At 46.2% G+C, this 25,421-nt stretch overlaps 2 protein-coding genes across 3 annotated transcripts in view; one reads left to right on the forward strand and one right to left on the reverse strand.

Moving 5' to 3' along the window:
* ube2o (ubiquitin-conjugating enzyme E2O) overlaps positions 1-20,149 on the forward strand; it is a 46,672-nt gene extending 26,523 nt beyond the window's left edge. The window contains exons 8-20 of one of the 2 annotated variants that reach the window (XM_014177082.3): positions 959-1,109; positions 2,799-2,904; positions 3,216-3,570; positions 7,486-7,640; positions 9,287-9,399; positions 9,677-9,808; positions 10,030-10,128; positions 10,487-11,360; positions 11,589-11,725; positions 12,006-12,209; positions 12,815-12,872; positions 13,948-14,102; positions 15,708-20,149. In XM_014177082.3, the coding sequence (XP_014032557.2) occupies positions 959-1,109; positions 2,799-2,904; positions 3,216-3,570; positions 7,486-7,640; positions 9,287-9,399; positions 9,677-9,808; positions 10,030-10,128; positions 10,487-11,360; positions 11,589-11,725; positions 12,006-12,209; positions 12,815-12,872; positions 13,948-14,102; positions 15,708-16,289 (3,121 nt within the window). In that variant the 3' untranslated portion in view covers positions 16,290-20,149. The remainder of the gene's footprint in view (positions 1-958; positions 1,110-2,798; positions 2,905-3,215; positions 3,571-7,485; positions 7,641-9,286; positions 9,400-9,676; positions 9,809-10,029; positions 10,129-10,486; positions 11,361-11,588; positions 11,726-12,005; positions 12,210-12,814; positions 12,873-13,947; positions 14,103-15,707) is intronic. The other variant, XM_014177088.3, reaches the window with a different exon arrangement.
* A 77-nt stretch (positions 20,150-20,226) lies between these two features.
* The window catches only part of LOC106588251 (sphingosine kinase 1-like), a 28,333-nt gene continuing 23,138 nt past the window's right edge, over positions 20,227-25,421 (reverse strand). The window contains exon 5 of the mRNA XM_014177092.3: positions 20,227-24,523. Within this exon, the coding sequence (XP_014032567.3) occupies positions 23,608-24,523 (916 nt within the window). The 3' untranslated portion in view covers positions 20,227-23,607. The remainder of the gene's footprint in view (positions 24,524-25,421) is intronic.

Here is a 25,421-nt window from a genome sequence, read left to right on the forward strand (position 1 = left end):
CCATTTCACATCGGTTACACCAACCATTCACTTTTGAGATGGGTGAAATTCAAAGCTGTGCTATATTGACCCCCTAAGGTCGCTGTCCACGCCCCCGCGGAAATCTATTTAGCATAATAAAAATATCCCCATAAAAATCTGTTTAAGCTTGATCTTTATTGGATGCGTCTCAATCCACTGCATCCGCATATGTCGCATTTCCTCATCCACGGTGAAAGTTGACAGAGCTAGAGCGGTGTTCGTCAACCTGAGACATCCGAAAATCGGTCTTCTCACAATATCGTCTGTAGCGTCCGAATGATTTGCTCTACGACCCCCACAAGTAACTTGGGACTCATCTGAAGTCAGTTCAGCCGATCTGCCAACTTCTGTCTGTAGCGTCCGAGCAGTTTGGGCAACAACACTAATGCGAGGCCTCTGTGGAAAGGTGAGACTCTGACGAACACGTACATGTAGGTTGTTTTGCTCTACGACGTAAACAGGTCTCACGACTCGTCTAAAGGTCCCCCGGTACCAGTTGAAAAAATGGATGGAAGTATACACTACTGTTCAAAAGTTTGGGGTCAATTAGAAATGGTGCCAAAAATGTGTTAATATGGGCTAATAGCAGTAAGGCCAAATGCAATTTGTAATTTTTCCGGCTTGGACAGGACTTAGACTGTTAGGGGTTAAATGCATGTAAAAACAAATGCATGTTTCCTCATCTTTCTTATCTCTGCTATAGGACAGATACTTCAGAACAAACTTTTTTTTGTTCCATGTAGTGAATCTGTTATTCAAGGCATTTGTATGGGCTAATAGAAGTAATGAATGTGCTCATGCCACAAATTTTAGTGCATCGTATCAGAGTACATGTATCAAGATGGAGAGATGCTCATCCCTAGTCACACTGATTTATTTTGCTTCAATGACCCTTCTATTAACACACTCCCCCCTACATACATTTGTTCTGATCCAGAGTGAAGCGTCTGGGCTACTACGACCACACCCAGAGGCAGCTGGGGGAGAGGGCCCTGTACGTGTTCCCAGCCAAGGGAGACACCACACACATCACCTGTGAGTGGCCCGACGGGGCCCCCGGACTCCCAGAGGACCCCGTAGCCAGGAAGGTGTGTGAGTGAGGAGGAAAGGGAGAGGAAATGTTTCTATATATACAGTACCAGTCAAAAGTTCAGACACACCTACTCATTCATGGGTTTTTCTTTATTTAACTATTTTCTACATTGTAGAATATTAGTGAAGACATAAACTATGAAATAACACATATGGAATCACGTTGTAACCAAAAACATATTTGAGATTCTTCAAAGTAGCCACCGTTTGTCTTGATGACAGCATTGCACACTCTTGGCATTCTCTCAACCAGCTTCATGAGCTAGTCACCTGGAATGCATTTCAATTAACAGGTGTGCCTTGTTAATTTGTGGAATTTCTTTCCTTATGCATTTGAGCAAATCAGTTGTGTTGTGACAAGGTAGGGGTGGTACGTAGAAGATGGCCCTATTTGGTAAAATACCAAGGAGAAACGACAGTCCATCAATTTAAGACATGAAGGTCAGTCAATCTGGAACATTTCAAGAACTTTGAAGATTTCTTCAAGTACAGTCGCAAAAACCATCAAGCGCTATGATGGAACTGGCTCTCATAAGGACCGCCAAAGGAAGACCCAGAGGATAAGTTCAGTAGTTAACTGCACCTCAGATTGCAGCCCAAATAAATACTTCAGAGTTCAAGTAACAGACACCTCAACATCAACTGTTCAGAGGAGACAGCGTGAATAAGGCCTTCATGGTCAAATTGCTGAAAAGAAACCACTAGTAAAGGAAGGATGCCAATAAGAAGAGACTTGCTTGGGCCAAGAAACACGAGCAATGGACATTAGATCGGTGAAAATCTGTCCTTTTGGTCTGAGTCCAACTTTGAGATTTTTGGTTCCAACTGCCGTGTCTTTGTGAGACGCAGAGTAGGTGAACGGATGATCTCTGTGTGTGTGGTTCCCACCGTGAAGCATGGAGGACGAGGTGTGATGGTGTGGGGGTGCTTTGCTGTTGACACGGTCTGTGATTTATTTAGAATTCAAGGCACACTTAACCAGCATGGCTACCACAGCATTCTGCAGTGATACACCATCCCATCTGGTTTGCACTTAGTGGGACTATCATTTATTTTTCAACAGGACAATGACACAACACACTTCCAGGCTGTGTTAGAGCTATTTTACCAAGAATGAGAGTGATGGAGTGCTGCATTGGCTCACCTGACCTCATCACAATTGAGATGGTTTGGGATGAGTTGGACCGCAGAGTGAAGGAAAAGCAGCCAACAAGTGCTCAGCATATGTGGGAACTCCTTCAAGACTGTTGGAAAAGCATTCCAGGTGAAGCTGGTTGAGAGAATGCCAAGAGTGTGCAAAGCTGTCATCAAGGCAAAGGGTGGCTACTTTGATTAATCTCAAATGTAAAATATATTTACGTTTGTTGAACACTTTTTTTTTTTGTGTGTGTTACTACATGATTCCATGTGTTATTTCATAGTTTTGATGTCTTCACTATTATTCTACAATGTAGGAAATAGTTAAAATTAACACCCTTGAATGAGTAGGTGTCCAAACTTTTGACTGGTTGTGTGTGTGTGTGCCTGTCCCCATTTTGTATGTGTGAAACAATTGGTAACAATGTTGCCTGTCTTTGCAGCGATACTCCATGTATCCAACTTTCTTCCCTCGTTGCATGCACTAACAACTGTTTTTGCCATGGTTCGTATTACGTCAGTGTCCTATGACAATGTCCTTCCTGCAGTTGAAAAGAATGTTCAAGAAGGAGTCGTTAGTGAAGAAGACCAGTGAGAATGCAGAGACACAAGGTGCAAACCAGCACTCCACCGACAAGACGGACAGCCTTTACGGTACATGCTGATTTTGATTTATGTCTGTTGCTCATCAGAAATGTTGCCTTGCCATTTTTTGGCAGATATCCTCACTTAAACAGATGACGAGCTCAAACTCCAATTGTAGAATCATTTTAGATCCATACAGTCTATACCTGATAACTGGCCATCTGATAACTGCACACCTTTTGCAGGGTAGTTCGCCCACAGTTAAAATCTATTCTTCGTGCTTTGCTCAGTCCCAAGTCACTGCTTATACTAGTCAATTATACATGTAAAACAAACTCAACGACCATCACCCGTGTCCTCGCCCCCCTCCTCACACCCAGGTGACCTCAAGCCTGACAACACCCACCCAGACTCCACTGACCACACCGCCCTCCCCCGCCCTCACCACCCCAACAACGGCCCCAACCACGCCCTCCAGCCCTTGACCCTGTGCGCTCCTCCATCTGACCCATGGCCCGAGCCCGCGGAGCAGGACGCAGATGATGAGGCAGGGGCGGAGGACACGGACGACACCTTGTCGCTGACGTCGTCGGCGAGCAGCACGGCATCGTCGCAGAGTGGCGGTCTGGGGGGCCTGAACAGGAAGAAGAGCATCCCTCTGTCCATCCGCAACCTGAAGAGGAAGCACAAGAAGAAGAGGACCAAGTTCTCTCGCGAGTTCAAGCCCGGCGACAGGTGAGCCAGTTATCAGTCAAATATGTTTGTATTCATAGTATGCTATGTGATTAGAAATGTCAGACTACAATTGTGTATATAAGTGGCTACAAACGTAGCATGCTAGGTCAGAGCCTAGGCCACACTTTAGTCCTCTCCCCTCTACTACTTTCTGCTTTCCTTCCCTCCCTCACGCCCTCCCTTTCTTTCTGAACTTCTGCTATTCCTCCCTCTCTTGCTCCCTCCCTTTTTCTCTCTCTCCATTCAGGAGATGGCCCCTCCCTGGCCATCTCCTTCTCTCCTTGGCACGTGTAAAGGATGATCAATAGCTTGCTGGCAAGAATTCAGCTTCCCGCTGGCAAAAATGCTGCATCCTTGAACCCAGTGTCACTTATTTTTTATGGTCACATTCACCGGATAGGTGCAGTGAAAAGTGTTGTTTACAGGGTCAGCCATAGTAGTACGGCGTCCCTGGAGAAAATGAGGGTGAAGTGCCTTGCTCAAGGGCACATCGTGCCTCTCCCAGCTCCTCATGCCTCCCAGCCTTGTACAGATACACAATCACATAATTATCCTCTCTCTTAGGCCAGAGACAGGGGCTGCACCTGAAATGGCACCCTACTCCCTATGTAGTACACTACTTTTGTCAAAAATAGAGCACTGTATAGGGAATAGGGTGCCACTTCCATTTGGGACGCTTACACACAGAGCCGATCAACTTACACTCACTCCCCAGCAGAACGGACCAGTGTTCATCGATCCAACATCTTGTCTCCCAGAAAATGTCCTCTCCTCCTTAGGAACTTTCTGATGGCTTGTTACTAACTACGGGGATCAATTTCAGGCTGATTTTCCCGGAGCAGATGTCTGCTAATGACCCGGGTTGTTATTTGGCTGTGTGGCTGCTGCCAGTGACGTTGTGACCTGCGCTTGTCTTCAAATCTTGAATCAGTCTAGCACCAAGCCAGTACTAGTACCACTCTATGGCCAATACAGTACTAGGCCTAGTAGTACCAATCTAGTGCCAATCCAGTATTTTTCCTAGTACCAATTTGAATCTAGTACAAATAACAATCCAAAGGTTATACTAGCATAAACCTAGTATTATTGTTGCGATGTGAAAATGAATACGCTCGCTGCCGCACTTGCTCTCCTTGTGGTCCTTTGACAAAAAATTCACACCGGTACCCACAATTAGGCCCAACTCTGCACCATTAGTTTGACGTTTCCAAAAAGGTTGAAGTTTGGGTCAATGTAACCTTTTCAGAATTCAAGTACTTTAATTTCTACCAGGCGCCATTCGAAAGCTTCAGGTTTTCCAAGGCTGCACATCTGAAATGGCACCCCCTTCCCTATATAGTGTACTAATTTTGACCAGAGCCTTTGTTAAAAGTAGTGCATTATATAGGCAATATGATGCCATTTCAGATGCTGCCCAAGGCTGTGATTTCCCTCCTTTTAAACTGCCTTGTAGATCAGATCTGGTGGTTAAATATAGCTGGCAGCTGATAAATCATGTAGCATGTGCTTAGGTGTGCCCAGATAACATCCAGGTCCTCTGATTGAAAGAGACAGACGGAGCGAGAGAGGGGAAAAGGGTGATGGAGAGGGAGACAGAGGGTAAAAGAGCAAGGGGGAGAAAAATGCTGAGATTGAGTTGCGGGAGAGCGAGCGAGAGGTAGATTGATGGGGGAATAAAACGGCAAGGGCGAGGTAGTGACTGAAGTTAAGAGGCAGAGCAAGGGGAAAGTGGCTGAATTCTAGTGGGGGATTGAATTCAGGTAGAGGAGAGATTGATTTTAAGAAAAGACACGACATGAGACGTAAACACAGCAAAAAAAAAATAAACGTCCCCTTTTCAGGACTCTGTCTTTCAAAGATAATTCGTACAAATCCAAATAACTTCACAAATCTTCATTGTAAAGGGTTTAAACACTGTTTCCCATGCTTGTTCAATGAACCATACACAATTAATGAACAGTCACTAACAGCTTACAGAGGGTAGGCAATTAAGGTCACAGTTATGAAAACTTAGGACACTAAAGAGGCCTTTCTACTGACTCTAGAAAAACACCAAAAGAAAGATGCCCAGGGTCCCTGCTCATCTGCGTGAATGTGCCTTAGGCATGCTGCAAGGAGGCATGAGGACTGCAGATGTGGCCAGGGCAATAAATTGCAATGTCCGTACTGTGAGACGCGTAAGACAGGGAGACAGGACGGACAGCTGATCGTCCTCGCAGTGGCAGACCACATGTAACAACACCTGCACAGGATCGGTACATCCAAACATCACGTCTGTGGGACAGGTACAGGATGGCAACAACTTCCCGAGTTACACCAGGAATGCACAATCCCTCCATCAGTGCTCAGACTGTCCACAATGGGCTGAGAGAGGCTGGATTGAGGGCTTGTAGGCCTGTTGTAAGGCAGGTGGGCACAAACCCACCGTCGCTGGACCAGACAGGACTAGCAAAAAGTGCTCTTCACTGACGAGCCGCGGTTTTGTCTCACCAGGGTTGATGGTCGGATTCGTGTTTATTGTCGAAGGAATGCGCGTTACACCGAGGCCTGTACTCTGGAGCGGGATCGATTTGGAGGTGGAGGGTCCGTCATGGTCTGGGTTTGTGTGTCACAGCATCATCGGGCTGAGCTTTTTTTTTATTGCAGGCAATCTCAACGCTGTGCGTTACAGGGAAGACATCCTCCCTTGTGGTACCCTTCCTGCAGGCTCATCCTGACATGACCCTCCAGCATGACAATGCCACCAGCCATACTGCTCGTTCTGTGTGTGATTTCCTGCAAGACTGTCCTGTTCTGCCATAGCCAGCGAAGAGCCCGGATCTTTGAGCACGTCTGGGACCTGTTGGATCGGAGGGTGAGGGCTAGGACCATCCCCCCCCCCCCCCCCCCCCCCCCCCCAGGAATGTCCGGGAACTTGCAGATGCCTTGGTGGAAGAGTGGAGTAACATCTCACAGCAAGAACTGGCAAATCTGGTGCAGTCCATGAGGAGGAGATGCAGTGCAGTACTTAATGCAGCAGGTGGCCACACCAGATACTGTTATGTGGATATATTGAAGCATCATCTCAGGACATCAGTCAGGAAGTTAAAGCTTGATCGCAAATGAGTCTTCCAAATGGACAATGACCCCAAGCATACTTGTAAGCAAAGTTGTGGCAAAATGGCTTAAGGACAACCAAGTCAAGGTATTGGAGTGGCCATCACAAAGCCCTGACCTCAATCCCACAGAACGTTTGTGGGCAGAACTTAAAGCGTGTGCGAGCATGGAGGCCTACAAACCTGACTCAGTTACACCAGCTCTGTCAGGAGGAATGGGCCAAAATTCACCCAACTTATTGTGGGAAGCTTGTGGAAGGCTACCGGAAACGTTTGACCCAAGTTAAACAATTTAAAGGCAATGCTACCAAATACTAATTGAGTGCATGTAAACTTCTAACCTACTGGGAATGTGATGAAAGAAATAATTGCTGAAATAAATCATTCTCTCTACTATTATTCTGACATTTCACATTCTTATAATAAAGTGATGATCCTAACTGACCTAAGACAGGGAATTTTTACTAGGATTAAATGTCAGGAATTGTCAGTATTTGGCGAAGGTGTAAATATAGTTTTAAGTCGGAAGTTTACATACACGTTAAGTTTGCTGAAAATAAACAGTGAGAGGACTTTTCTTTTGCTGAGTTTATATTATGGATGGAGGGAGACCGTGGCAGAGGAGATCAGGCTCCACTCATATGCTGCGCATATGGCTGAGTCAGTTTAACATTCCATTCTATAACCTGTAGGCATTTTCCACTCTTAACCAGAACTTCTTGCTGAAATAGTTAGGCCTTGTCAGTGAAGACACAACTTCCAGTATTCGTTACTAAGTCGCAGGTTCTAATATCTGCCATCTCCCTGTTTTTACCATCAGGGTGGCGGTAGAGGTGGTGTCCACCAAGACCTCGGCCGACGTCCTCTGGAAGGACGGCCGTATGGAGACCCTCATCCGCTCCAATGACCTCATCCCCATCCAGCACCTAGACAACCATGAGTTCTGCCCCGGAGACTTTGTTGTCGATAAACGACGTAAGTAGCTAGCGCACTTCACACTCGTCTTCAGGCCTTGTACAGTGCATTCGGAAATTAATCAGACTTTTTCCACATTTTGTTACGTTACAGCCTTATTCTAAACTTGATTACATTTTTTTCCCCCCTTATCAATCCACACACACTACCTCATAATGGCAAAGCAAAAACAGGTTTTTAGACATTTTTGCAAATGTATAAAACATTTAAAACTGAAATATCACGTTTCCATAATTATTCAGACCCTTTACTCAGTTCTTTGTTGAAGCACGTTTGGCAGCGATTACAGCCTCCATTCTTCTTGGCCGTGATGCTACAAGCTTGGCACACCTGTATTTGGGGAGTTTCTCCCATTCTTCTCTGCAGATCCTCTCAAGCTCTGTCAGGTTGGATGGGGAGCGTTGCTGCACAGCTATTTTCAGGCTCTGGCTGGGCCACTCAAGGACACTGAGGCTTGTCCTGAAGCCACTCCTGTGTTGTCCTGTTGGAAGGTGAACCTTCACCCCCAGCCTGAGGTCCTGAGCGCTCTGGTGCAGGTTTTCATCAGGGATCTCTTTGTACTTTGCTTCGTTCTGTTGGAGTTTGCAAAAAGGCACCTAAAGACTCTGACCATGAGAAAAAAGATTCTCTGGTCTGATGAAACAAAGATTGAACTTGTTGGTCTGAATGCCAAGCGTCACATCTGGAGGGAACCTGGCACCATCCCTACAGTGAAGTGTGGTGGTAGCATCATGTAGTGAGGGTGTTTTTCAGCGACAGGCACTTAGAGACTGGTCAGGATCGAGGCAAAGATGAAAGGAGCATGAAAACCTGCTCCAGAGCACTCAGTTCCTCACACTGGGGTGAAGGTTCACCTTCCAACAGGATAATGACCCTAAGCACACAGCCAAGACAACGCAGGAGTGGCTTCGGGACAAGTCTCAATGTCCTTGTTGCGTCATACCCAAAAAGATACTATGCTTTAGTCGCTGCCGAAGGTGCTTCAACAAAGTACTGTTTTAAAGGGTCTGAATACTTATGCAAATGTGATATTTCAGTAAAAAAAATTGCTAACATTTCTCAACCTGGTTTTCCTTTGTCATTATGGGGTATTGTGTGAGAATTCAAGAAGGGGAAAAAAAACTATTTAATCAATTTTAGAATAAGGCTGTAACCTAACAAAAAGTTGAATAAGTCAAGGGGTCTGAATACTTTCGACTGTATTGTACTGTATTGTGTGTCGTAAAATCCCGTATTATCGGCATATTCAACAGCGTTACCTCCAATGTTTTGTGATTTATTGGTGTTGTAAAAATGATAGCTAACGGGTTAGCAATTAGCATGTTAGACATTTCAGTCGAAATACTACTACTATCAGCTTTTATAAGCGGTTTATCAAAAGATTTACACTACTGTTCAAAAGTTTGTCACTTAGAAATGTCCTTGTTTTTGAAAGAAAAGCTCATTTTTGTCCATTTTAAAATGACATCAAATTGATCAGAAATACACTAGAAATTACTAATGTTGTAAATGACTATTGTAGCTATGCAACGAGGGAGCTGTTCATCAGGTTTGTTTTCATACTTGGTGTCCTTGGTGATACTCTCTGACCTGAGGCACAAAATGTAACTTCAGCTCTGTCTTTCTGTGTGTGTGTGGTCACACAGCCCAAGCCCCTACGGACCCGGGCGTGTACGGGATCATCCAGTCGGGCGACCACAAAGGCAGGACGTGCGCTGTGAAGTGGATCAAACTCAACGCCTCCAGCGACGACGTGGAGGTCAGTCTGCTGGGCATTGTGGGTCGGGCTAGTGTCGCCGGCGGAACAACAACCTTTTTATTTATTTATTCCATTAATGGCTCTATAGAAGTTGAATTTGGGCAAATCTGACTCTATTCCACATTACCCTATTCCACGTATAGTGCGCTACTTTGGGCCAAAGCAATAGCCCCATGTTCCTGTTGCTCTGCTCAAAAACAGTGCACTATACAGGGTGGCTTCTAGTGTCATTTGAGCTGCATGATGTCAGTAATGGATGGTGGTTTTGTTTGTTTAGGTCACAGGAGAAGAGGAGGATGTTAGTGTGTACGACATCGCCGACCACCCAGACTTCCACTTCCGTACCACTGATATCGTCATCAGGATAGGGAACTCTGAGAACGGGCGCAATACGGAGTGCGAGAACGATGTAAGTTCAAAAAATGTCTTTAATTTTGGTTGTTGTCATGTTAGTACTTTTCCCTGTGGTGCTTGGAGTGTTCTTTGCCGGTCCACGTTTGGCCTGGTTACAGATCCACCATAGTTGCTAAAAGCGTGCTCTGAAAGGAAATATCATCCAGTATGGTGCTATCGTGTAGAAAGAGTATTTTCACATACCGTTTTTAAAAATCTTTTTTCTTACCTGCCCAGACGTCAGTAGGTCAGGTCTTCAGAGTGGACGTGAGCAGCAAGGTGGAGGTGGTGTGGGCCGACAACTCCATGACCGTCGTCCTACCACAGGTACTCATGGTAATTGTAGTCTTTCTGTCCCTCAAATGCGGTAGTTGTAGTGGTCACTAATCGGTGGCTCTGTTGGTTTCTGTTAAGGTTCTGTTGGCTTGTGTTCACTATGTCAATGAAGTGTGCTACTGCTGTACCTTGCTCCGGTTTCTGTTCATGCTAATTATATGTTGATGCTAATTATCTTTTCAATCTGAAGTTGTTGCAGAAAGCATGCTGCTGTGTGATTTGCATGCTGCCCTTTTAAAAATGAATTATTCTATAATGACATTTTGATATTGACACAAAAAGCACTTAGCAATGATTAATGAGCGCGTATAAACGCAGTGATTTTCGTTTTTCTCTCTAACCCTCCCCCTCAATCTAGCACCTGTACAACGTGGAGTCTGAGATCGAGGAGACTGACTATGACTCTGTGGAGGAGAGCAGCAGTGGCCTGTCCACGGAGGAGTGGGAGGACGAGAGCGACAGCTGGGAGACTGACAACGGCCTGACCGCCAACGAGGATGACCAGCACCCCGCCAACGACGACACCGCCACCCCGGCCCCCACCCCCACCGGCTCCAGCCCCTTCATCATCCCCCCAGAGGAGGGCGGCAAAGCAGGGGCCACCACCCCCACCCCCACCAAGCCACCTAACTCCTCAGAGGACCTGGAGGGAGCTGGGGCTATAGTCAGCCCAGGCACCGGTGCTGGGGGAGCCACTCCTGGAGCAGGAGGGGGTGATGCCGCAGAGAAGCTCCCCGGGAAAGAGGGCACGCCGCGGGGCTTCCGTGAACTCAAGGAGGCCCTGAAGATCCTGGAGAGCCTGAAGAACATGACTGTGGAGCAGCTGTGGACCGGCGGCTCGCCTACCTCGCCCACGTCCGGTGCCGCGCCCGCCGCCAACGGGACTAACGCCGCCACTGCCATCACGCCCGAGAAGCCCACCAAGGAGAAGCGCTTCCTGGATGACATCAAGAAACTCCAGGAGAACCTGAGGAAGACCCTAGACAATGTGGCCATCGTGGAGGAGGAGCGGATGGTGGTGGAGGGCGGGGCAGGAGGAGGTGGGAGTATGGAGGGAGGGGAAAGAGGGGGCGAAGAAAGGCCCCAGGAGGAGGCGGCGGCGAAGACGCCAGGCACGGCGCCAGAGTGGCCAAGCGATACGCCTGTTCTGTGCCAACAGAGTGGTGGCAAGCCCGGAGTCACCTTCACCAGTGCCAAGGGAGAGGTGTTCTCTGTGCTGGAGTGGTCACCAGGTGAGGACGCAATACTGCGCTTTTAGTTTGTCATTGTTTGTCTTTGTTACTGAGACATCCACTAAACTAGTAGTACAGGGAGAAGAGTACACTTCATGACTTAAATACCCCCAGAAATGCCCTCTTTGAACATTTTTAAATGCACTGGTCCATTACTTAAAATGGCCTTTTCAAATACTCACTAAATGCCTTGTTAGAATACCAAAACATTTATCTGACTTCTGTCAGACACCCACACCTTTAAGAAGATGGAGTTCCAGCCGGCCGAGGCCAAGAAGTTTTTCAGCACCGTGAGGAAGGAGATGGCTCTGCTGGCCACCTCACTGCCCGACGGCATCATGGTCAAAACCTTCGAGGACCGTATGGTACGCTCACCGACACCTGAGAAGAGAGCCGTTTGGAAGTGATCCGAATGTAGTCGATTACAGTCAAGTGTTAAATTGCATCAGACCACTCTTCAGTGGCTTAAATGACTCCGGTTTTGAGCTGCCAGTTTCTCTGCACTCATTAAACCCTTGATTTAAAAACTCTTCATGCTGTTATTTTTGAAGTTAAGTGATGATAGTGAACATGTGCTACTCTCGTTGACATTTGTGATTCCCAATTCCTCTCCTCTTTCTTCACCCTGTCCCTCTCTCTTCATAGGACCTGTTCTCGGCCCTGATCAAGGGGCCCACGCGCACCCCTTACGAGGACGGCCTGTTCCTCTTCGACATCCAGCTACCAAATATTTACCCGTCGGTGCCGCCCCTCTTCCGCTACCTGTCACAGTGCAGCGGGCGCCTCAACCCCAACCTCTACGACAATGGCAAGGTCTGCGTCAGCCTGCTGGGCACCTGGATTGGCAAGGTAAAAGTAGACCTTTATCCCTCCCGAAAAAAGTGTGATAAAGTGCGATTGCAAAAGCAGCAGCTCCTCTTCCTGGGTCCCACACAAAACATTAAATATAATACAGAACATCAAGGATAGAACTACAACAATAAAAAATAAAAAAGGCACACAGCCTACATATCACTACCAATACATACACAAACTATTTAGGTCAAATACTTAGACCACCCATTACTTTCCCTTTGACTGTTATTAGACCACCCATTACTTTCCCTTTCACTGTTATTAGACCACCCATTACTTTCCCTTTGACTGTTATTAGACCACCCATTACTTTCCCTTTGACTGTTATTAGGACCACCCATTACTTTCCCTTTGACTGTTATTAGACCACTCATTACTTTCCCTTTGACTGTTATTAGGACCACCCATTACTTTCCCTTTGACTGTTATTAGGACCACCCATTACTTTCCCTTTGACTGTTATTAGGACCACCCATTACTTTCCCTTGGACTGTTATTAGGACCACCCATTACTTTCCCTTTGACTTTTTAATATTTTGAACATTATCTGTTTGTATAAAATGTGCCTCACACTGTCTTCCCTGTTTATCCATCCTCAGGGTACAGAGAGGTGGACCAGCAAGTCTAGCCTGCTGCAAGTGCTTATCTCCATCCAAGGCGAGTCTAAACTGACCTACTCTTACAGTCACGCGCACAGTCTTGATTCACCCCCCCACCTCATCCAGAATCTCTCATTACCAGTCAGGTTTGGGTACTTTAGGCCCCCCCCCCCCCCCGTTGTCTACCTTTCAGCAGAAGTGTATGTTTTATTCATGCCGTTCATTTGCTCATGTCTGCTTCGGCTACAGTGAGTGTCACACACCATCACCCTCTGACAAGACCGTTGTGGTTAAACTGCCTCACCTTCCTATCAGTAATATTCACCTCAGGATTTTGGAGACAATTATAGGGTTTGTTGCCATCTCAAACTATGCTAATAGGTTTATTCAGGTTAATCCACAAAAGGCAAAATACATTTGAGTTGTCAAAGGTGTTTGAGGTTAACCAAAGTTTGAGTCTTTACGTACACTAGAATGAAGGGTTAATGTGTGAATGTCTTTGATTTCTAAGGTATTTGGGTCCTTTGTAACGTTACTGATCCAATGTAGCTGTTTTTATCTCAATATCAAATCATTTCTGGTTAACAATTAAGTACCTTACTGTGTTTGTTTTAAATTAAAATGGTCAAAAAGGAAACAAATAGCTTCTTATCGAAGAGCAATTTCTTGAGCAAGATTTTTGCTAGGACTGTCTGGAATTGGTCTGAGTGGGGAGGGGAAAACTGAAAACTAGCTGTTATTGGCAGAGGTTTGGAATTGTCTTATTGGTCTATTACCTAATTTACCGGTGGGCCTGGCACCTACTACCATACCCTGTTCAAAGGCACTTCAATCGTTTGTCTTGCCCAGTCACACTCTACATGGCACACATATACAATCCATGTCTCAAGGCTTCAAATTCCTTCTTTAACCCGTCTCCTCCCCTTCGTCTACACTGTTTTGAAGTGGATTTAACAAGTGACATCATTAAGCGATCGTAGCTTTCACCTGGTCAGTCTGTTATGGACATTTTGTATAGTCGCTGTATATAAAATGCAGGACAATCACGTTTTTGACTGCGCTGGGCCTTTTTTAATGCTTGATTGTGTGTCTAGAAGAATCTAAAGCGTGTGCTATGTGTGTGTCTCTCCCAGGCCTGATCCTGGTCAACGAGCCCTACTACAATGAGGCAGGTTTCGACAGTGACCGGGGCCTGCAGGAGGGCTATGAGAACAGTCGCTGCTACAACGAGATGGCCCTCATCAAGATGGTGCAGTCCATGACCCAGCTGCTGCAAACACCCATAGAGGTTGGGATACAGTTTGACACTAGATAAATCAGATCAATCTGTTTTGTGTAGATTTTGTATATGATTTGATTTTACATTTACATTTAAGTCATTTAGCAGACGCTCTTATCCAGAGCGACGTACAAATTGGTGCATTCACCTTATGATATCCAGTGGAACAACCACTTTACAATAGTGCATCTAAATCTTTTAGGGGGGGGTTAGAAGGATTACTTTATCCTATCCTAGGTATTCCTTAAAGAGGTGGGGTTTCAGGTGTCTCCGGAAGGTGGTGATTGACTCCGCTGTCCTGGCGTCGTGAGGGAGCTTGTTCCACCATAGGGGTGCCAGAGCAGCGAACAGTTTTGACTGGGCTGAGCGGGAACTGTGCTTCCTCAGAGGTAGGGAGGCGAGCAGGCCAGAGGTGGATGAACGCAGTGCCCTCGTTTGGGTGTAGGGACTGATCAGAGCCTGAAGGTACGGAGGTGCCGTTCACCTCACGGCTCCGTAGGCAAGCACCATGGTCTTGTAGCGGATGCGAGCTTCAACTGGAAGCCAGTGGAGAGAGCGGAGGAGCGGGGTGACGTGAGAGAACTTGGGAAGGTTGAACACCAGACGGGCTGCGGCGTTCTGGATGAGTTGTAGGGGTTTAATGGCACAGGCAGGGAGCCCAGCCAACAGCGAGTTGCAGTAATCCAGACGGGAGATGACAAGTGCCTGGATTAGGACCTGCGCCGCTTCCTGTGTGAGGCAGGGTCGTACTCTGAATACAAAACGCAGTAAAAATCCTCCAAATAAACGGACGGTTAATGTATGCTGGTAGTTGCTGTACAAATTTCACCTGTAAGTCAAAGTGCCAAAGACACATTTCAATTTTCTGAAGATTTAAGAAAACGTTTATCTTATTACTGGATGAGTTGGGGATAAATGGCAGGTGGTGATGGATAGTTATAGTTGGGTGGTTGCCATGGTGCTGTGGTAGAGGTCTGTACATATTTGTGTTTAAGTGTTTTTCTTTTTTTATATTGCTTATCTTGTGTTTTTGAGCCACGAATTTGCAGGTTAACTCTTTTTGGCTTGCTAGCTGGCATATGTTTTTGTTTGGAAAAATGCGTCTGGACTCAGTAAGCTACCAGCTTTTTTTTGTTTCACCCGGCTGCCAGTTCATGATCTTTTGAACATAATTTGAGGAGTTGCCTGACACTCAATAGGAATGGGAGATGGAGGCATACAGCAGTGCTGAGGCAGAGGGTTGGTCGTGAGGACGACTGGCTACTATTCTGAACTCTGTGTGGTGAGTTTTTGGTGCCCAGGGCTGCTGAGGTATCAACCTAGTGGGTGCAACACAGAGTGGAAGAGGCCCAGTGGCTAAAACACCCCCCATCACTATCCTCTGATCAGTTCCCTCCTCTCAAGCCGTGAACCGACCCTCTCCATCTTTGGACTAAAGACTTGGCCCCTGTTGGTTGACCTGTCATGATATATTGCTTGTTTGTTTTTGCTCTTGAAGAGCATCGAGATTCTATGAAAAGCCTTATAGAAGTTATAAATTATTCTTATAGGTTATGATTCAGATCATGGTGAGATTGAGCCATAATGATTTATCTTTCGTCTGTTTCCAAACAGGTGTTCCAGCAGGAGATCCGGCAGCACTTCACCTCCAGCGGCTGGCGCCTGGTGCACCGCCTGGAGGCCTGGCTGGAGCTCCACGAGCTAGCCGAGAGGGGCCCTCCGCCAAGACCATCCCGGGACAGGCCTCCCTCAGTGGGGCCTCTAGACGAGACACTCCTCTTGGATCTTGTGGCCCACAGCACCCCCAACAAGCCCCAGGGCACCAAGGATGAAGAGCTGGAGGACTCTGGCCTGAGCCTTTCCACCACCGCCGCCTCCCAGCAGGAGCTCAGCCAGAACTTGGACTGCGACGGCGCCGTCTTGGCCAGTGAGGTAGCCGGGGCGAGTGTGGTGGTCTCCGGGTCTGTTAGGGGGGCCACCTCGGACACTGCGGGCGGCAGCCAGCCGGCGGTGCGACCAAAGAAGCGCAGGAAGAGCTACCGGAGCTTCCTGCCCGAGCGGAGCGGGTACCCGGACATTGGCTTCCCCCTCTTTCCTCTCTCCAAGGGCTTTGTGAAGAGCGTGCGCAGCGTGCTGCTGCAGTACCGGGCCGCCCTGGCCGCCACCTCCATCCCCGACCACATAGAGGACAAGTGACTAGTGACTCCCCCAACGCCTACCACCTCAAAGCCCACACTCCAAAAGCTGCACTGTGCCCCCAATGATTTCCCAAATAGCCCCCCCGTACGCTCTGATCCCCCTTGCCCAACTGCTGCCCAGTGCCCCTACCCCTCAGCCATCTATCTAGTGCACTCTTGCACCCTCCCTCAGACCACTAGAAGTTAACTGGGTGTATGTGCTTTTCTGTCAGTGTCCAGAGGCCAGACAGAGGCCGGATGTGAAGGGAGAGGAGTGGGAGTGTCTTATGGGGATCTAAGCCATGAACCATAAGCGCCCTCCCTCATATTGGACCCTCTGAGCTCTCACGGACACACAGACAAGGAGCGAGAGCCTCGACTGGAAGGCAGCGCCACACGTCTGCCCCTTGTGGACCCTCCTAGGCCCTGACGGACGAGGAAGGAGAGGAGGAGAGATGCAGAGCTGGTTTGATTAAAAAAAAGTAAAAAAGTGCCATTGACTTGCATCGTCTATAGCTGCTGTAAGAGGAAGTGGAATTACCTGAAGAGTGACATTCTTTGTGAATTGCCGCCACAAATTCATTTTCTTAGCACAAATTAAAATGTTACTCCGCCGTGTCAATTGGATCTAAACTGAATGGAGGCTCTTACAGTAGCCATGGGGTCCTGGAATCTGCAGGCTCAACCTGGACAGATTCTCAAAGCTGGGTTTTCTCTGAACTACATTTCCCAGTATGCCTGGCTCCTTTGACCCTGGCGGGCACCCTTAGCACTGCTCCTGTGCCCTGTTACCACCCTGCACTCTCCAATCAACAGACAATCTCGGCAGGGCTGGGCACCTTTTGACACGCTGACGTATTGAGTTTCTTTTTAATGTAGATGTTACTGGTTGTTTGCTTTTTGCCCTGCTCCTCTCGTTCTTTCTCGCTTCAGACACACACACACACACTATCTGAATGTTATTAACTGCCCACCTACACCCGCTTCACTCTGCTATGTCCTTGTTGGTTCCCTCGCCAATCGCTCGCACCAAAACACGTCGTTGCAGAAACACTTGAGTGACAAGTTTACATACTAATCACTACTTCTGGATGTTATATAACTTACTAGGCCCTACGGTATATCCCTGAGGAGAGACCTGGCTCTAGAATAGAGGAGTGCAGTTACACAGAACTATATGACCTTACCTCTAGGTAAAGTCAAATGAGCTCTTTAATATCTTTGACTGTAGAAAGTTTCCATTCTCAGACTTGATAACTTTGACACTGTACAGACTTTTTTTAGTTATATCACCCATGTCGCTCTTTAGACTCCACTTGACATATTTTTTTTCTTCTACAAGGGATCAAGGCTAGGTTGAAAATGCCCAGTTTAAGACCACGTTCGAAAATAAACACATTCATTGGACCAGCACAGTTGCTGATTCGACAGGATTGGCGTTGAAACCGCGACCAGCGGTCAAGAAATCAAGTAAAGTGACTGTAGATCATTTGAAAAAAGTTTAAATGAATAGGATGACAGTTATGCTATGTGTTTGTTGAGTAGTTAGCTGAAATTCACTACGGTTGTGTTTTATTTTCCACTTTGATGGCTAACTCTCTGTACTGCTAACATTCACTACCATTAATTTTTCTGTCTGGTGCTGGTCCGACGAATGTTATTATATATATTTTTTTCTAACGCTTCTCCATGGAATTATTACCTTGTCTTAACCTTCTCCATGTTCAAGGTAGTGATGTTTTTTCCTTCCTTGCAGCTTTCATTGACCCTTTTGTCACTTAAAGGCTGGTCGTTCAGAATGGTCCTCCAGAGCTATCCCACAATCCTCTCTTCTGCTCACTCATTGGGCTACTACTAGAAGCAGAGCCACTACCGTGAACATGACGCGAGTAAAAAAACGCTATCCATTCCATCACTAAATGAGTCCTATCTCAACATGTTGCCTTACTTGAATTGTTCTTCTTAATATATTATCAGACCCTATGTACAGAGCTGCTTGTTACCCCGCCTGATACCCACTACATTCACCCCATTCCAGTGTTCAGAGGTTGGCCGTCTAACATCAGATCTGGGGTCAGTTTTCCCTGGACTTATGCTTAATTTAACAATTCGGAGGTAGGAAAAATGTATAACACGAATAATAAATAAAACAAAATAACTGATCCCAGATCTGCTTTGACAATGGCAACCCACAAGTTGAATGGTGAAGCTTCAGCCTCTCTATTCCAATGTTACTCTCAACTGCGGTTTGTTTGGTGATGGAGATTGATTGAAGTTTGTAGACAGAGATTGAGTGTGGATGCAGAAGTTTTTCATGAGCTTATATCTGATTTGGTTTTGTTCTCGCCCTTTGTCTTGAGCATGATGGCGTGTCACTGATTACCCCAAGATTGGAGTGGTATCCCGTTCTTTCATTTTCCCATTTTAAAGGGTGAATGATGCACTTTTGACAACATGGCCTCTGGCATAGTCATGCTTGTACTTTGTGATGTTACTTTTATGTTTCTTTAAATTATTGCTGGTTTGTTTATACTTGCTTGAAAAATGGTCAGTGTTCTATTTATTAACACAGGGAGCTTTTCTCTGTATGGCCACCAGGGGTCAGTGGTTCCATTCATTGTGTGCGCCGAAGAATGAAAGAAGCCTGGTCCCAGACCTGTATGTTCTTTGATCAACTCCTTTTGGCTAGTAGTTGATTTTAAAGCACAAACAGATTTAGGATCAAGTGTTAAAAGTACTACTGTGAAAGAAAGTGCAGCGATTTAACGCCATCTGGTTCTTTATATAGCCTGGTCCCAAATCTGTTTGTGCGATCTTTGGCAAGAATGCACAAACAGATCTGGAACTGGGCTAGTTCTGATAGTGCTTCCTTGGTTATTTGAACCGTCGCTGTTGACATCCATCTGAAATATATTATTATGCTCTTGCTTTTTGCCAGATATTCTGTTGGTCCATTCCCCTTGTGTTTACCGGTGAACTGAAAACGAGGGCGTTGGCTAGTCTTTTCGCTTGAACAAAGATGCTAAATGCTTAGTGTTCATGAGTGTGTGAGACAGTACAAAGTGCCATTTGTAAATGAGTGAGTGCAAGCGGGAGACAAACTGATTATTGTAAAGAAGAAAAGAAGAGCTGAATGGGATATTTTTTTTGTATTATTATTTTTCTCCTTCCACCTTAAAAGAAATATATAAATTCCTGTACCATGCATGGCAATCAGGCTTCCATTGCTTCTCTTCCTCCTTGACTTTCTTCCTCTTTTCTCTTTTGCTGCCTGTACAGTAAGCCCTGAAGGATGTTCCTTGTGCTTTCCCATTTTAGGCTGCAGTACTTGTAGCGTTGCAGCCTTGGTTGGTTCCCACCGACCTTCTCCTGTGTTTGCAACCATAGATCTCTCTCTCGCTCATGCACTTGTTTCTCCACTATTGCAAAAACAGAAAAAAAATGTGAAGCCAGGTCTTGAGAAAAAAACATGAAGGATTTCAAGCACATGAAGTTATGTAAAATTTTCTGTGTATGTTTATATTCAGACGTATTCATTACTGCGAGAGATTTCCAGCCAAAGCATGTAACATGTTGCTTTAAGCCTTGAACGGAGACAAGACTTGACTATACCATATGAACATTTCCACAGTGGCCTGTATTGGTAAACTTATGATTTTTAGCCTGATCCCTCTGTACAGAAGTCATGACTATACTATAAATACAAATATTTAACTAACTTGAGCTCTGTAAGTGGTCATGAGAACACTTGGGACATAAGTATACGTTTGCAGTTTTTTTCTTCTTGATTTGTCATTTTTTTACAGTTCCTTTCATTACGTTTCAAGACCTGTTTTTAAAGTGATGTATTAAACTTTGCAAGCAGTACCATGGTTACAAGTTGTCGCTTGTGGTGGATTGAATATGGTTGTAGAGTAGTGTTTCAGTTGACCTCACTCAAAGGACAAAACAGCAACTTAATCTTGTTATTCAAAAGAAACAAATGTTTTGGTTTTCACTTTATTTGATTCAACATTTTGGAAAAAGTGGAAAAATAGAGCTCTGTATTCAACTCAAGTAAAGAATATCAAATCAAGATTTGTGAAAAGAACAGTTACTTTCCCTTCACCAAATACACCTGAAAATCACAGTCAATAAGACAACAGTCAAGCAGCAGCAGTAAGACTCCAAGATTTTTGGGATAGTACTGGACTGAATTTCTTTAGCTATACACTTTCAAGTGACAACAATGGAGTATATTAGGGTCTGGGCCTGAGTTTTCACAAACTGGGACATTAAGCTTCATCAAACCTCCTTTTCCGTTCTTAAGCAAGCGCTCAATTCAACTGGAAATGGGTTACTGGAGTAGGTCCGTTTCCTCATAAATTAAATATTGAAGATGAATAGGACCGGTGTCAGGGTTGTATGCCAAGTCTTCTAAGCGTCATAACAGTACACACCCCTCTTCCCACAACTAAGGGGCAACATGTTCAAGGCACACCAAACAGTTTCAGGGGCTCTTTCTCAATCGTCTAAAATCTGTCCTTGTTTCCTTTCCTGCATTGCTCTGATCTGAAAGAACTGAGCAGGTGAAAGCCTGCCAGCCTACCGATAATCTTCCACCATGTTTTCACCTGTCAAATATTTTCCAATCAGTGCAAACAACCAGAGAAAATGAAGAGGGTAAGAATTGTTACAATTGAGAAAGCGCCAGGGACTGCATCACCAGCAAGGCAGGCAGACTTGCATAGGCTATGAGTAGGGCCCAGAGTTTCCTAGTGAAGTGGTCAGGAAAATCTCATGGCCCAAGCTAGCTTTAAGGAATGGATTTTTTGGAGCATGTTTCAAGCCCGAGCAAAGCAGAACATTTCTGTCTGAACAATTAATCTCATGGAGGAACTGAAATAAGAGACTGTCATGTGCGTTTTGATATTTTCACATCCATTTCCCCGTCATAATGCTTCATGACTCATTGATTCCCAGCATGCTATGGGGCACGTTCCGCTGCCCAGGTGTTGCCAGAGTTTACAACTACATATGTATCAGCTAACCACAAATGTTATACTAGCAATTTGTCAGTCAACCAACGTCTGAGCAGGGGAACGCGACCAAGGTAAGGTTTGAAAATGCATGTGCTGCTGCTCTAAAATAGCAAGCAGTAGGGGGAGGAACACCAGATGAGCTCATGCCCCTGAAAGGGTTAAAAGCAGAGTTAATCATTTTGTACTTTAAACATCAATGCAAGGTGCTTTCTTTTGCATGCAGCACAGCTAAAATCACATTTGTCATTTCTTTAAATATGTCATTTTGGTCTTCCCCCGTATATAATTATTTAGTCTGGCCTGATGACCGGTTTACAACAAAGACAGTCATTGCACAATATCACATGAAATGGCCATTTTTGCATTTTGGGAAAATCTTGTGGCCCAAATGTGCGCTCATTCATATCAGGGGCACTTTGTGCCTCCAAAAAATATCAACCGAGGCCAAATAACATTCTCTCAAGGTATCCCCCAGTTCCATGACCTCTTTTCATCCTGTGAGGCGAACAAGACGAACATAAACATCTTTCTTTCACAGTGTCAGTCAGAACCTTATGTTACACTGCTGTGGAGAAGGGCTGTGTCCCAAGACCACGTCTGCATCCATATGGGCCCTGTTCAAAAGTAGTGCACTTTATAGAGAATAGGGTGCCATTTGGGATGCATCCCACACAATGCTGGTCCCTCAGGCAGCATTTAACAAGTCAATACTCTCCCTCATCCCTCCCTCTTTACCATTCCCTGACTAATGTGCTGTTTAATCAAGCACCCCCTCTCTTCCTTTTGTGTTTAAGGCAGAATAATCGCCCGAGTTCAGAATCAGTTCAGAAGAGGGCTATGGTGAGCGTAAACTCAGGCTAGCTACTGTAATAGCATCACATTAGCCTTAGGTTGCTCTTTATCATTTCATAGTTTATCTTCTCTGTGTGTGTGTGTTTTAAAGCTTTATGATAAGGTGAGGATTGCTGAGAAGGGGAAGGGGTCTGTACCGTGTGTGCGTGTAGTGTACTGTTGGGGTGTCAGCTGTAGCTGCAGGCAGACAAAAGCGACGGACTGCCCTGTGGTGCACTGCAGTGTCGAGAAAGGGAGGAGGAGGGGATGGATGAATTAGATGGAAGAGAAGGATGGATGGGGGGAGGGGTATGGGGAAAGACTGCAGTTGGAGACCTGATACAGGCACTACAAGTCATCAGTCACTTAACCTGGACCTGTGCTGCATGCCTTCCTTTGCAGGACAGGCCACAACACAAAAAATAGGCCCTCACTCTAGGCCATTTTAAAGCTAGCGGTTCATGGAAATATGAGGTATAAAACAAGCACATATCAAATTACGTGAAGATATGTCTTCTTTAGTATACTTGTTTGCATGTCAATGTAAGGTGGCTGGTTGAAGAAGTCATGTAAGTATGGTGCGTTTTCAGCTAATCACAACATCCAAAATAAACTCCAATCTTTTCAAATCCAAAACCAGTCATCAAGTAGTCCAGGGTCTAGGCCTTAGGATAAACTACTGACCCTCAAGATTCAAGCTTCAAGGTAATCAAAAACAACCCTATGGTAATTGAGCATCAATGGTTGAGGGTTGTTTTCGGCATCGGCGCAACAGTCCCCTTATTGAGTTCAAATGACTTGGTTTCTAATAATGTCAATGCTGGCTTCTGGAGATTGTATGTATCTTCCATATTTCCACGTCACAGCGGAAGAGAGCAGTGAAGGCATCTATCCATACCTCACTCGTTGCATAAGAAAGAAAATGTAAGTTGCAATGCCCTTCCATAGACGTAAAGCATGCCCAGGGTCTGACTGACACTACATCATATGTACCCCTGGTAAGGAGAATGTTTGTGTGGGTGGGTGAAAATATTCAGATTTCATAAGTTATGCTTATGGAGTAAGACAGCAGAGCTCTTGATCGATCTCTCACCTCGGTTCTAGTAATATATTCATGTCATAGCTTGCAACAGCCGACTAAAGGCCAGTTGCTTTGTGATAGTGGGAAGCCATCTTAGAACAGCCTAAATGCTAATTAATGGGAGATTGAACATTGGGCTCTGTAGAAATAAAACATTCCCACCCATTGTGAACTTTTTGTGTTCTAGCCTTGCTACTCCTTCGTGGCACTTCCAATTCAAAGCAGAAATTCAGAGAAGACTAAAAAGTCCATTAATCCCACCTCCCCTTTAGATCTGAGCAGAAAATGCTAATGCTAGTTGTTAGCATTGTCCAGAAAAATGCTAACTAATATTAGCTTTTAGCGTAGCATATCTATTAGCATAACATGCTAACGCTAGCTATCCATCCAGTGGATCTTGTTTATCATCTAGTGATGAGCCTGGCTATCCCGCCGTGTACCTGGGCCTGGACCGGCCCATACTCCACCACCTCCCCATCCACCGTGATCACCCCTTTTGACGAGTAGGGCTCCAGCCGCAGCGCCCGCACCCGGGTGTACACCAGGTGGGGGCAGTTGTTGGCCAGGTGGGTGCCCTTCTCCATGGCCAGGAAGAGCCGGAGCAGGGCCATGCGCGATATGCCTGCTCGGACGTATATTAGGTGGATGAGGCCGTCATCAAGTGTAGAGTCAGGTGCGACATATAGGTCCTTTGCCAGGTGAGACTGGTACATGGCCAGCATGAGGACATAGTCCTCCTCGGGCACCACCACCCAGTCGCTGGGCACCGGCTGGTCCAGGGGCACCAGGAGAGAGTCTGGCGGGCCTGTTAGGGTGGCATTTGCGGACATGGGTTCCCTCTTCTTCGCCTTGAAGGCATTGTTTGAGTTACGGAAGGTGTGGTGGGCTGCGTTCTGGCACGGTGAGTCCTTCAAAGGTCGGCAGAGGAGGGTGGAGGAGCAGAATGCAGACGATGGCGGTTGGTGTTGAGGTGACATGCTTGTCATCTCCTCCAACGAGACTGGCGATTGCCCATCCTCCTCTCCATCCACCTCGTCAACCGGCAGGTATGCCAGACGGCCCTTATACACCCTCAACGATGCCAACCTGACCAATGTGCCCATGGTGAAGCGGGCGGCACCCACGTGGCGGTACTTCTCGCTCTCCACGTCCACGTCAGCCACAAAGCCCCAGGCCAGCGAGAGGAAGGAGAAGAGGCGCGTGGGGTTGGAGGGGCTGGAACCCAGGTGAACGGAGGCCAGGTCCATGCGAGACACCAGGCCCTTACACAGCAGGAAGCCACAACTGACCAGCAGCTCCTCGCTTGACACCGGCTGGGCCCTGTCAGGGGGGAGGAGAGAGAAAGAGGGGGGGAGAAGAATGGGGGGAGTAGGAAGAAGGGGGACAGAGAGGGGGGAATTAAGCGGTAGACTCGACAGACAAAGACAAGCCCAGCTGGGGGGGGGGGTTAATGGGACCACCAGCCCCACATCCACCACTCAGCCTGCTGTCCTTCCTCCTCTACATCACAGCCTATTAGATAATGACGTCTCAATAGAGTTCCATACGACTGGGGTCACGTCCATATGGCAGCATATCCATATTCAGCTTGTATTCAATATTCAACCTAGGCATTAGGCTCACCATTCAATAGCAGCCATTGGGATCTCCGTTTGGCTTTCTTTTATCATGGCTTTTGTACATTGTATTTTATATACACAATAACATCGTACCATTTTGAGCTTTTTTCTTAGTCACTGAAAAGGGAACCTGGGTGTAGCATCTCTTAACAACCAGTAGAGGGGGTTCTAACTATAAACGATTAGAGTCATCCGATCCCACTGCTCAAGGCAAAACTGACCCGTTTTTACCGTTTCCTAGAGCCTACAGCCCGAACAGATCTGGGACCAGCATATATACATAGAGAAACCGGTGATACAGTTGATACAGGGGTGATACGGGGGTAGGTAGACAGACAGGAGGGCATGCTGGTTGTGTAATTGTGATTCATTGTTTTGATGTTCTGTACTGTGGTGGTTAAAGAATGAGCCAGCAGCAGTATGTTTGTTCTCCACTACTGATTTCTGGGGATTTACTCAGTCCAGTTTGTCAAACATATGGGCAGTAGTAGGCCCTGTGCTGGTGTAAATGGTTGTCTATAGTGGGTGCTTCTTCTCGGTCTTCCTGGAAGTATATTTCTCACCCAACTGGATAAATTGGTTTTCAATTAATTATTCCC

This window comes from Salmo salar, chromosome 02, assembly GCF_965601325.2.
Source record: "Salmo salar chromosome 02, fSalSal1, whole genome shotgun sequence".
Lineage (NCBI taxonomy): Eukaryota > Metazoa > Chordata > Actinopteri > Salmoniformes > Salmonidae > Salmo > Salmo salar.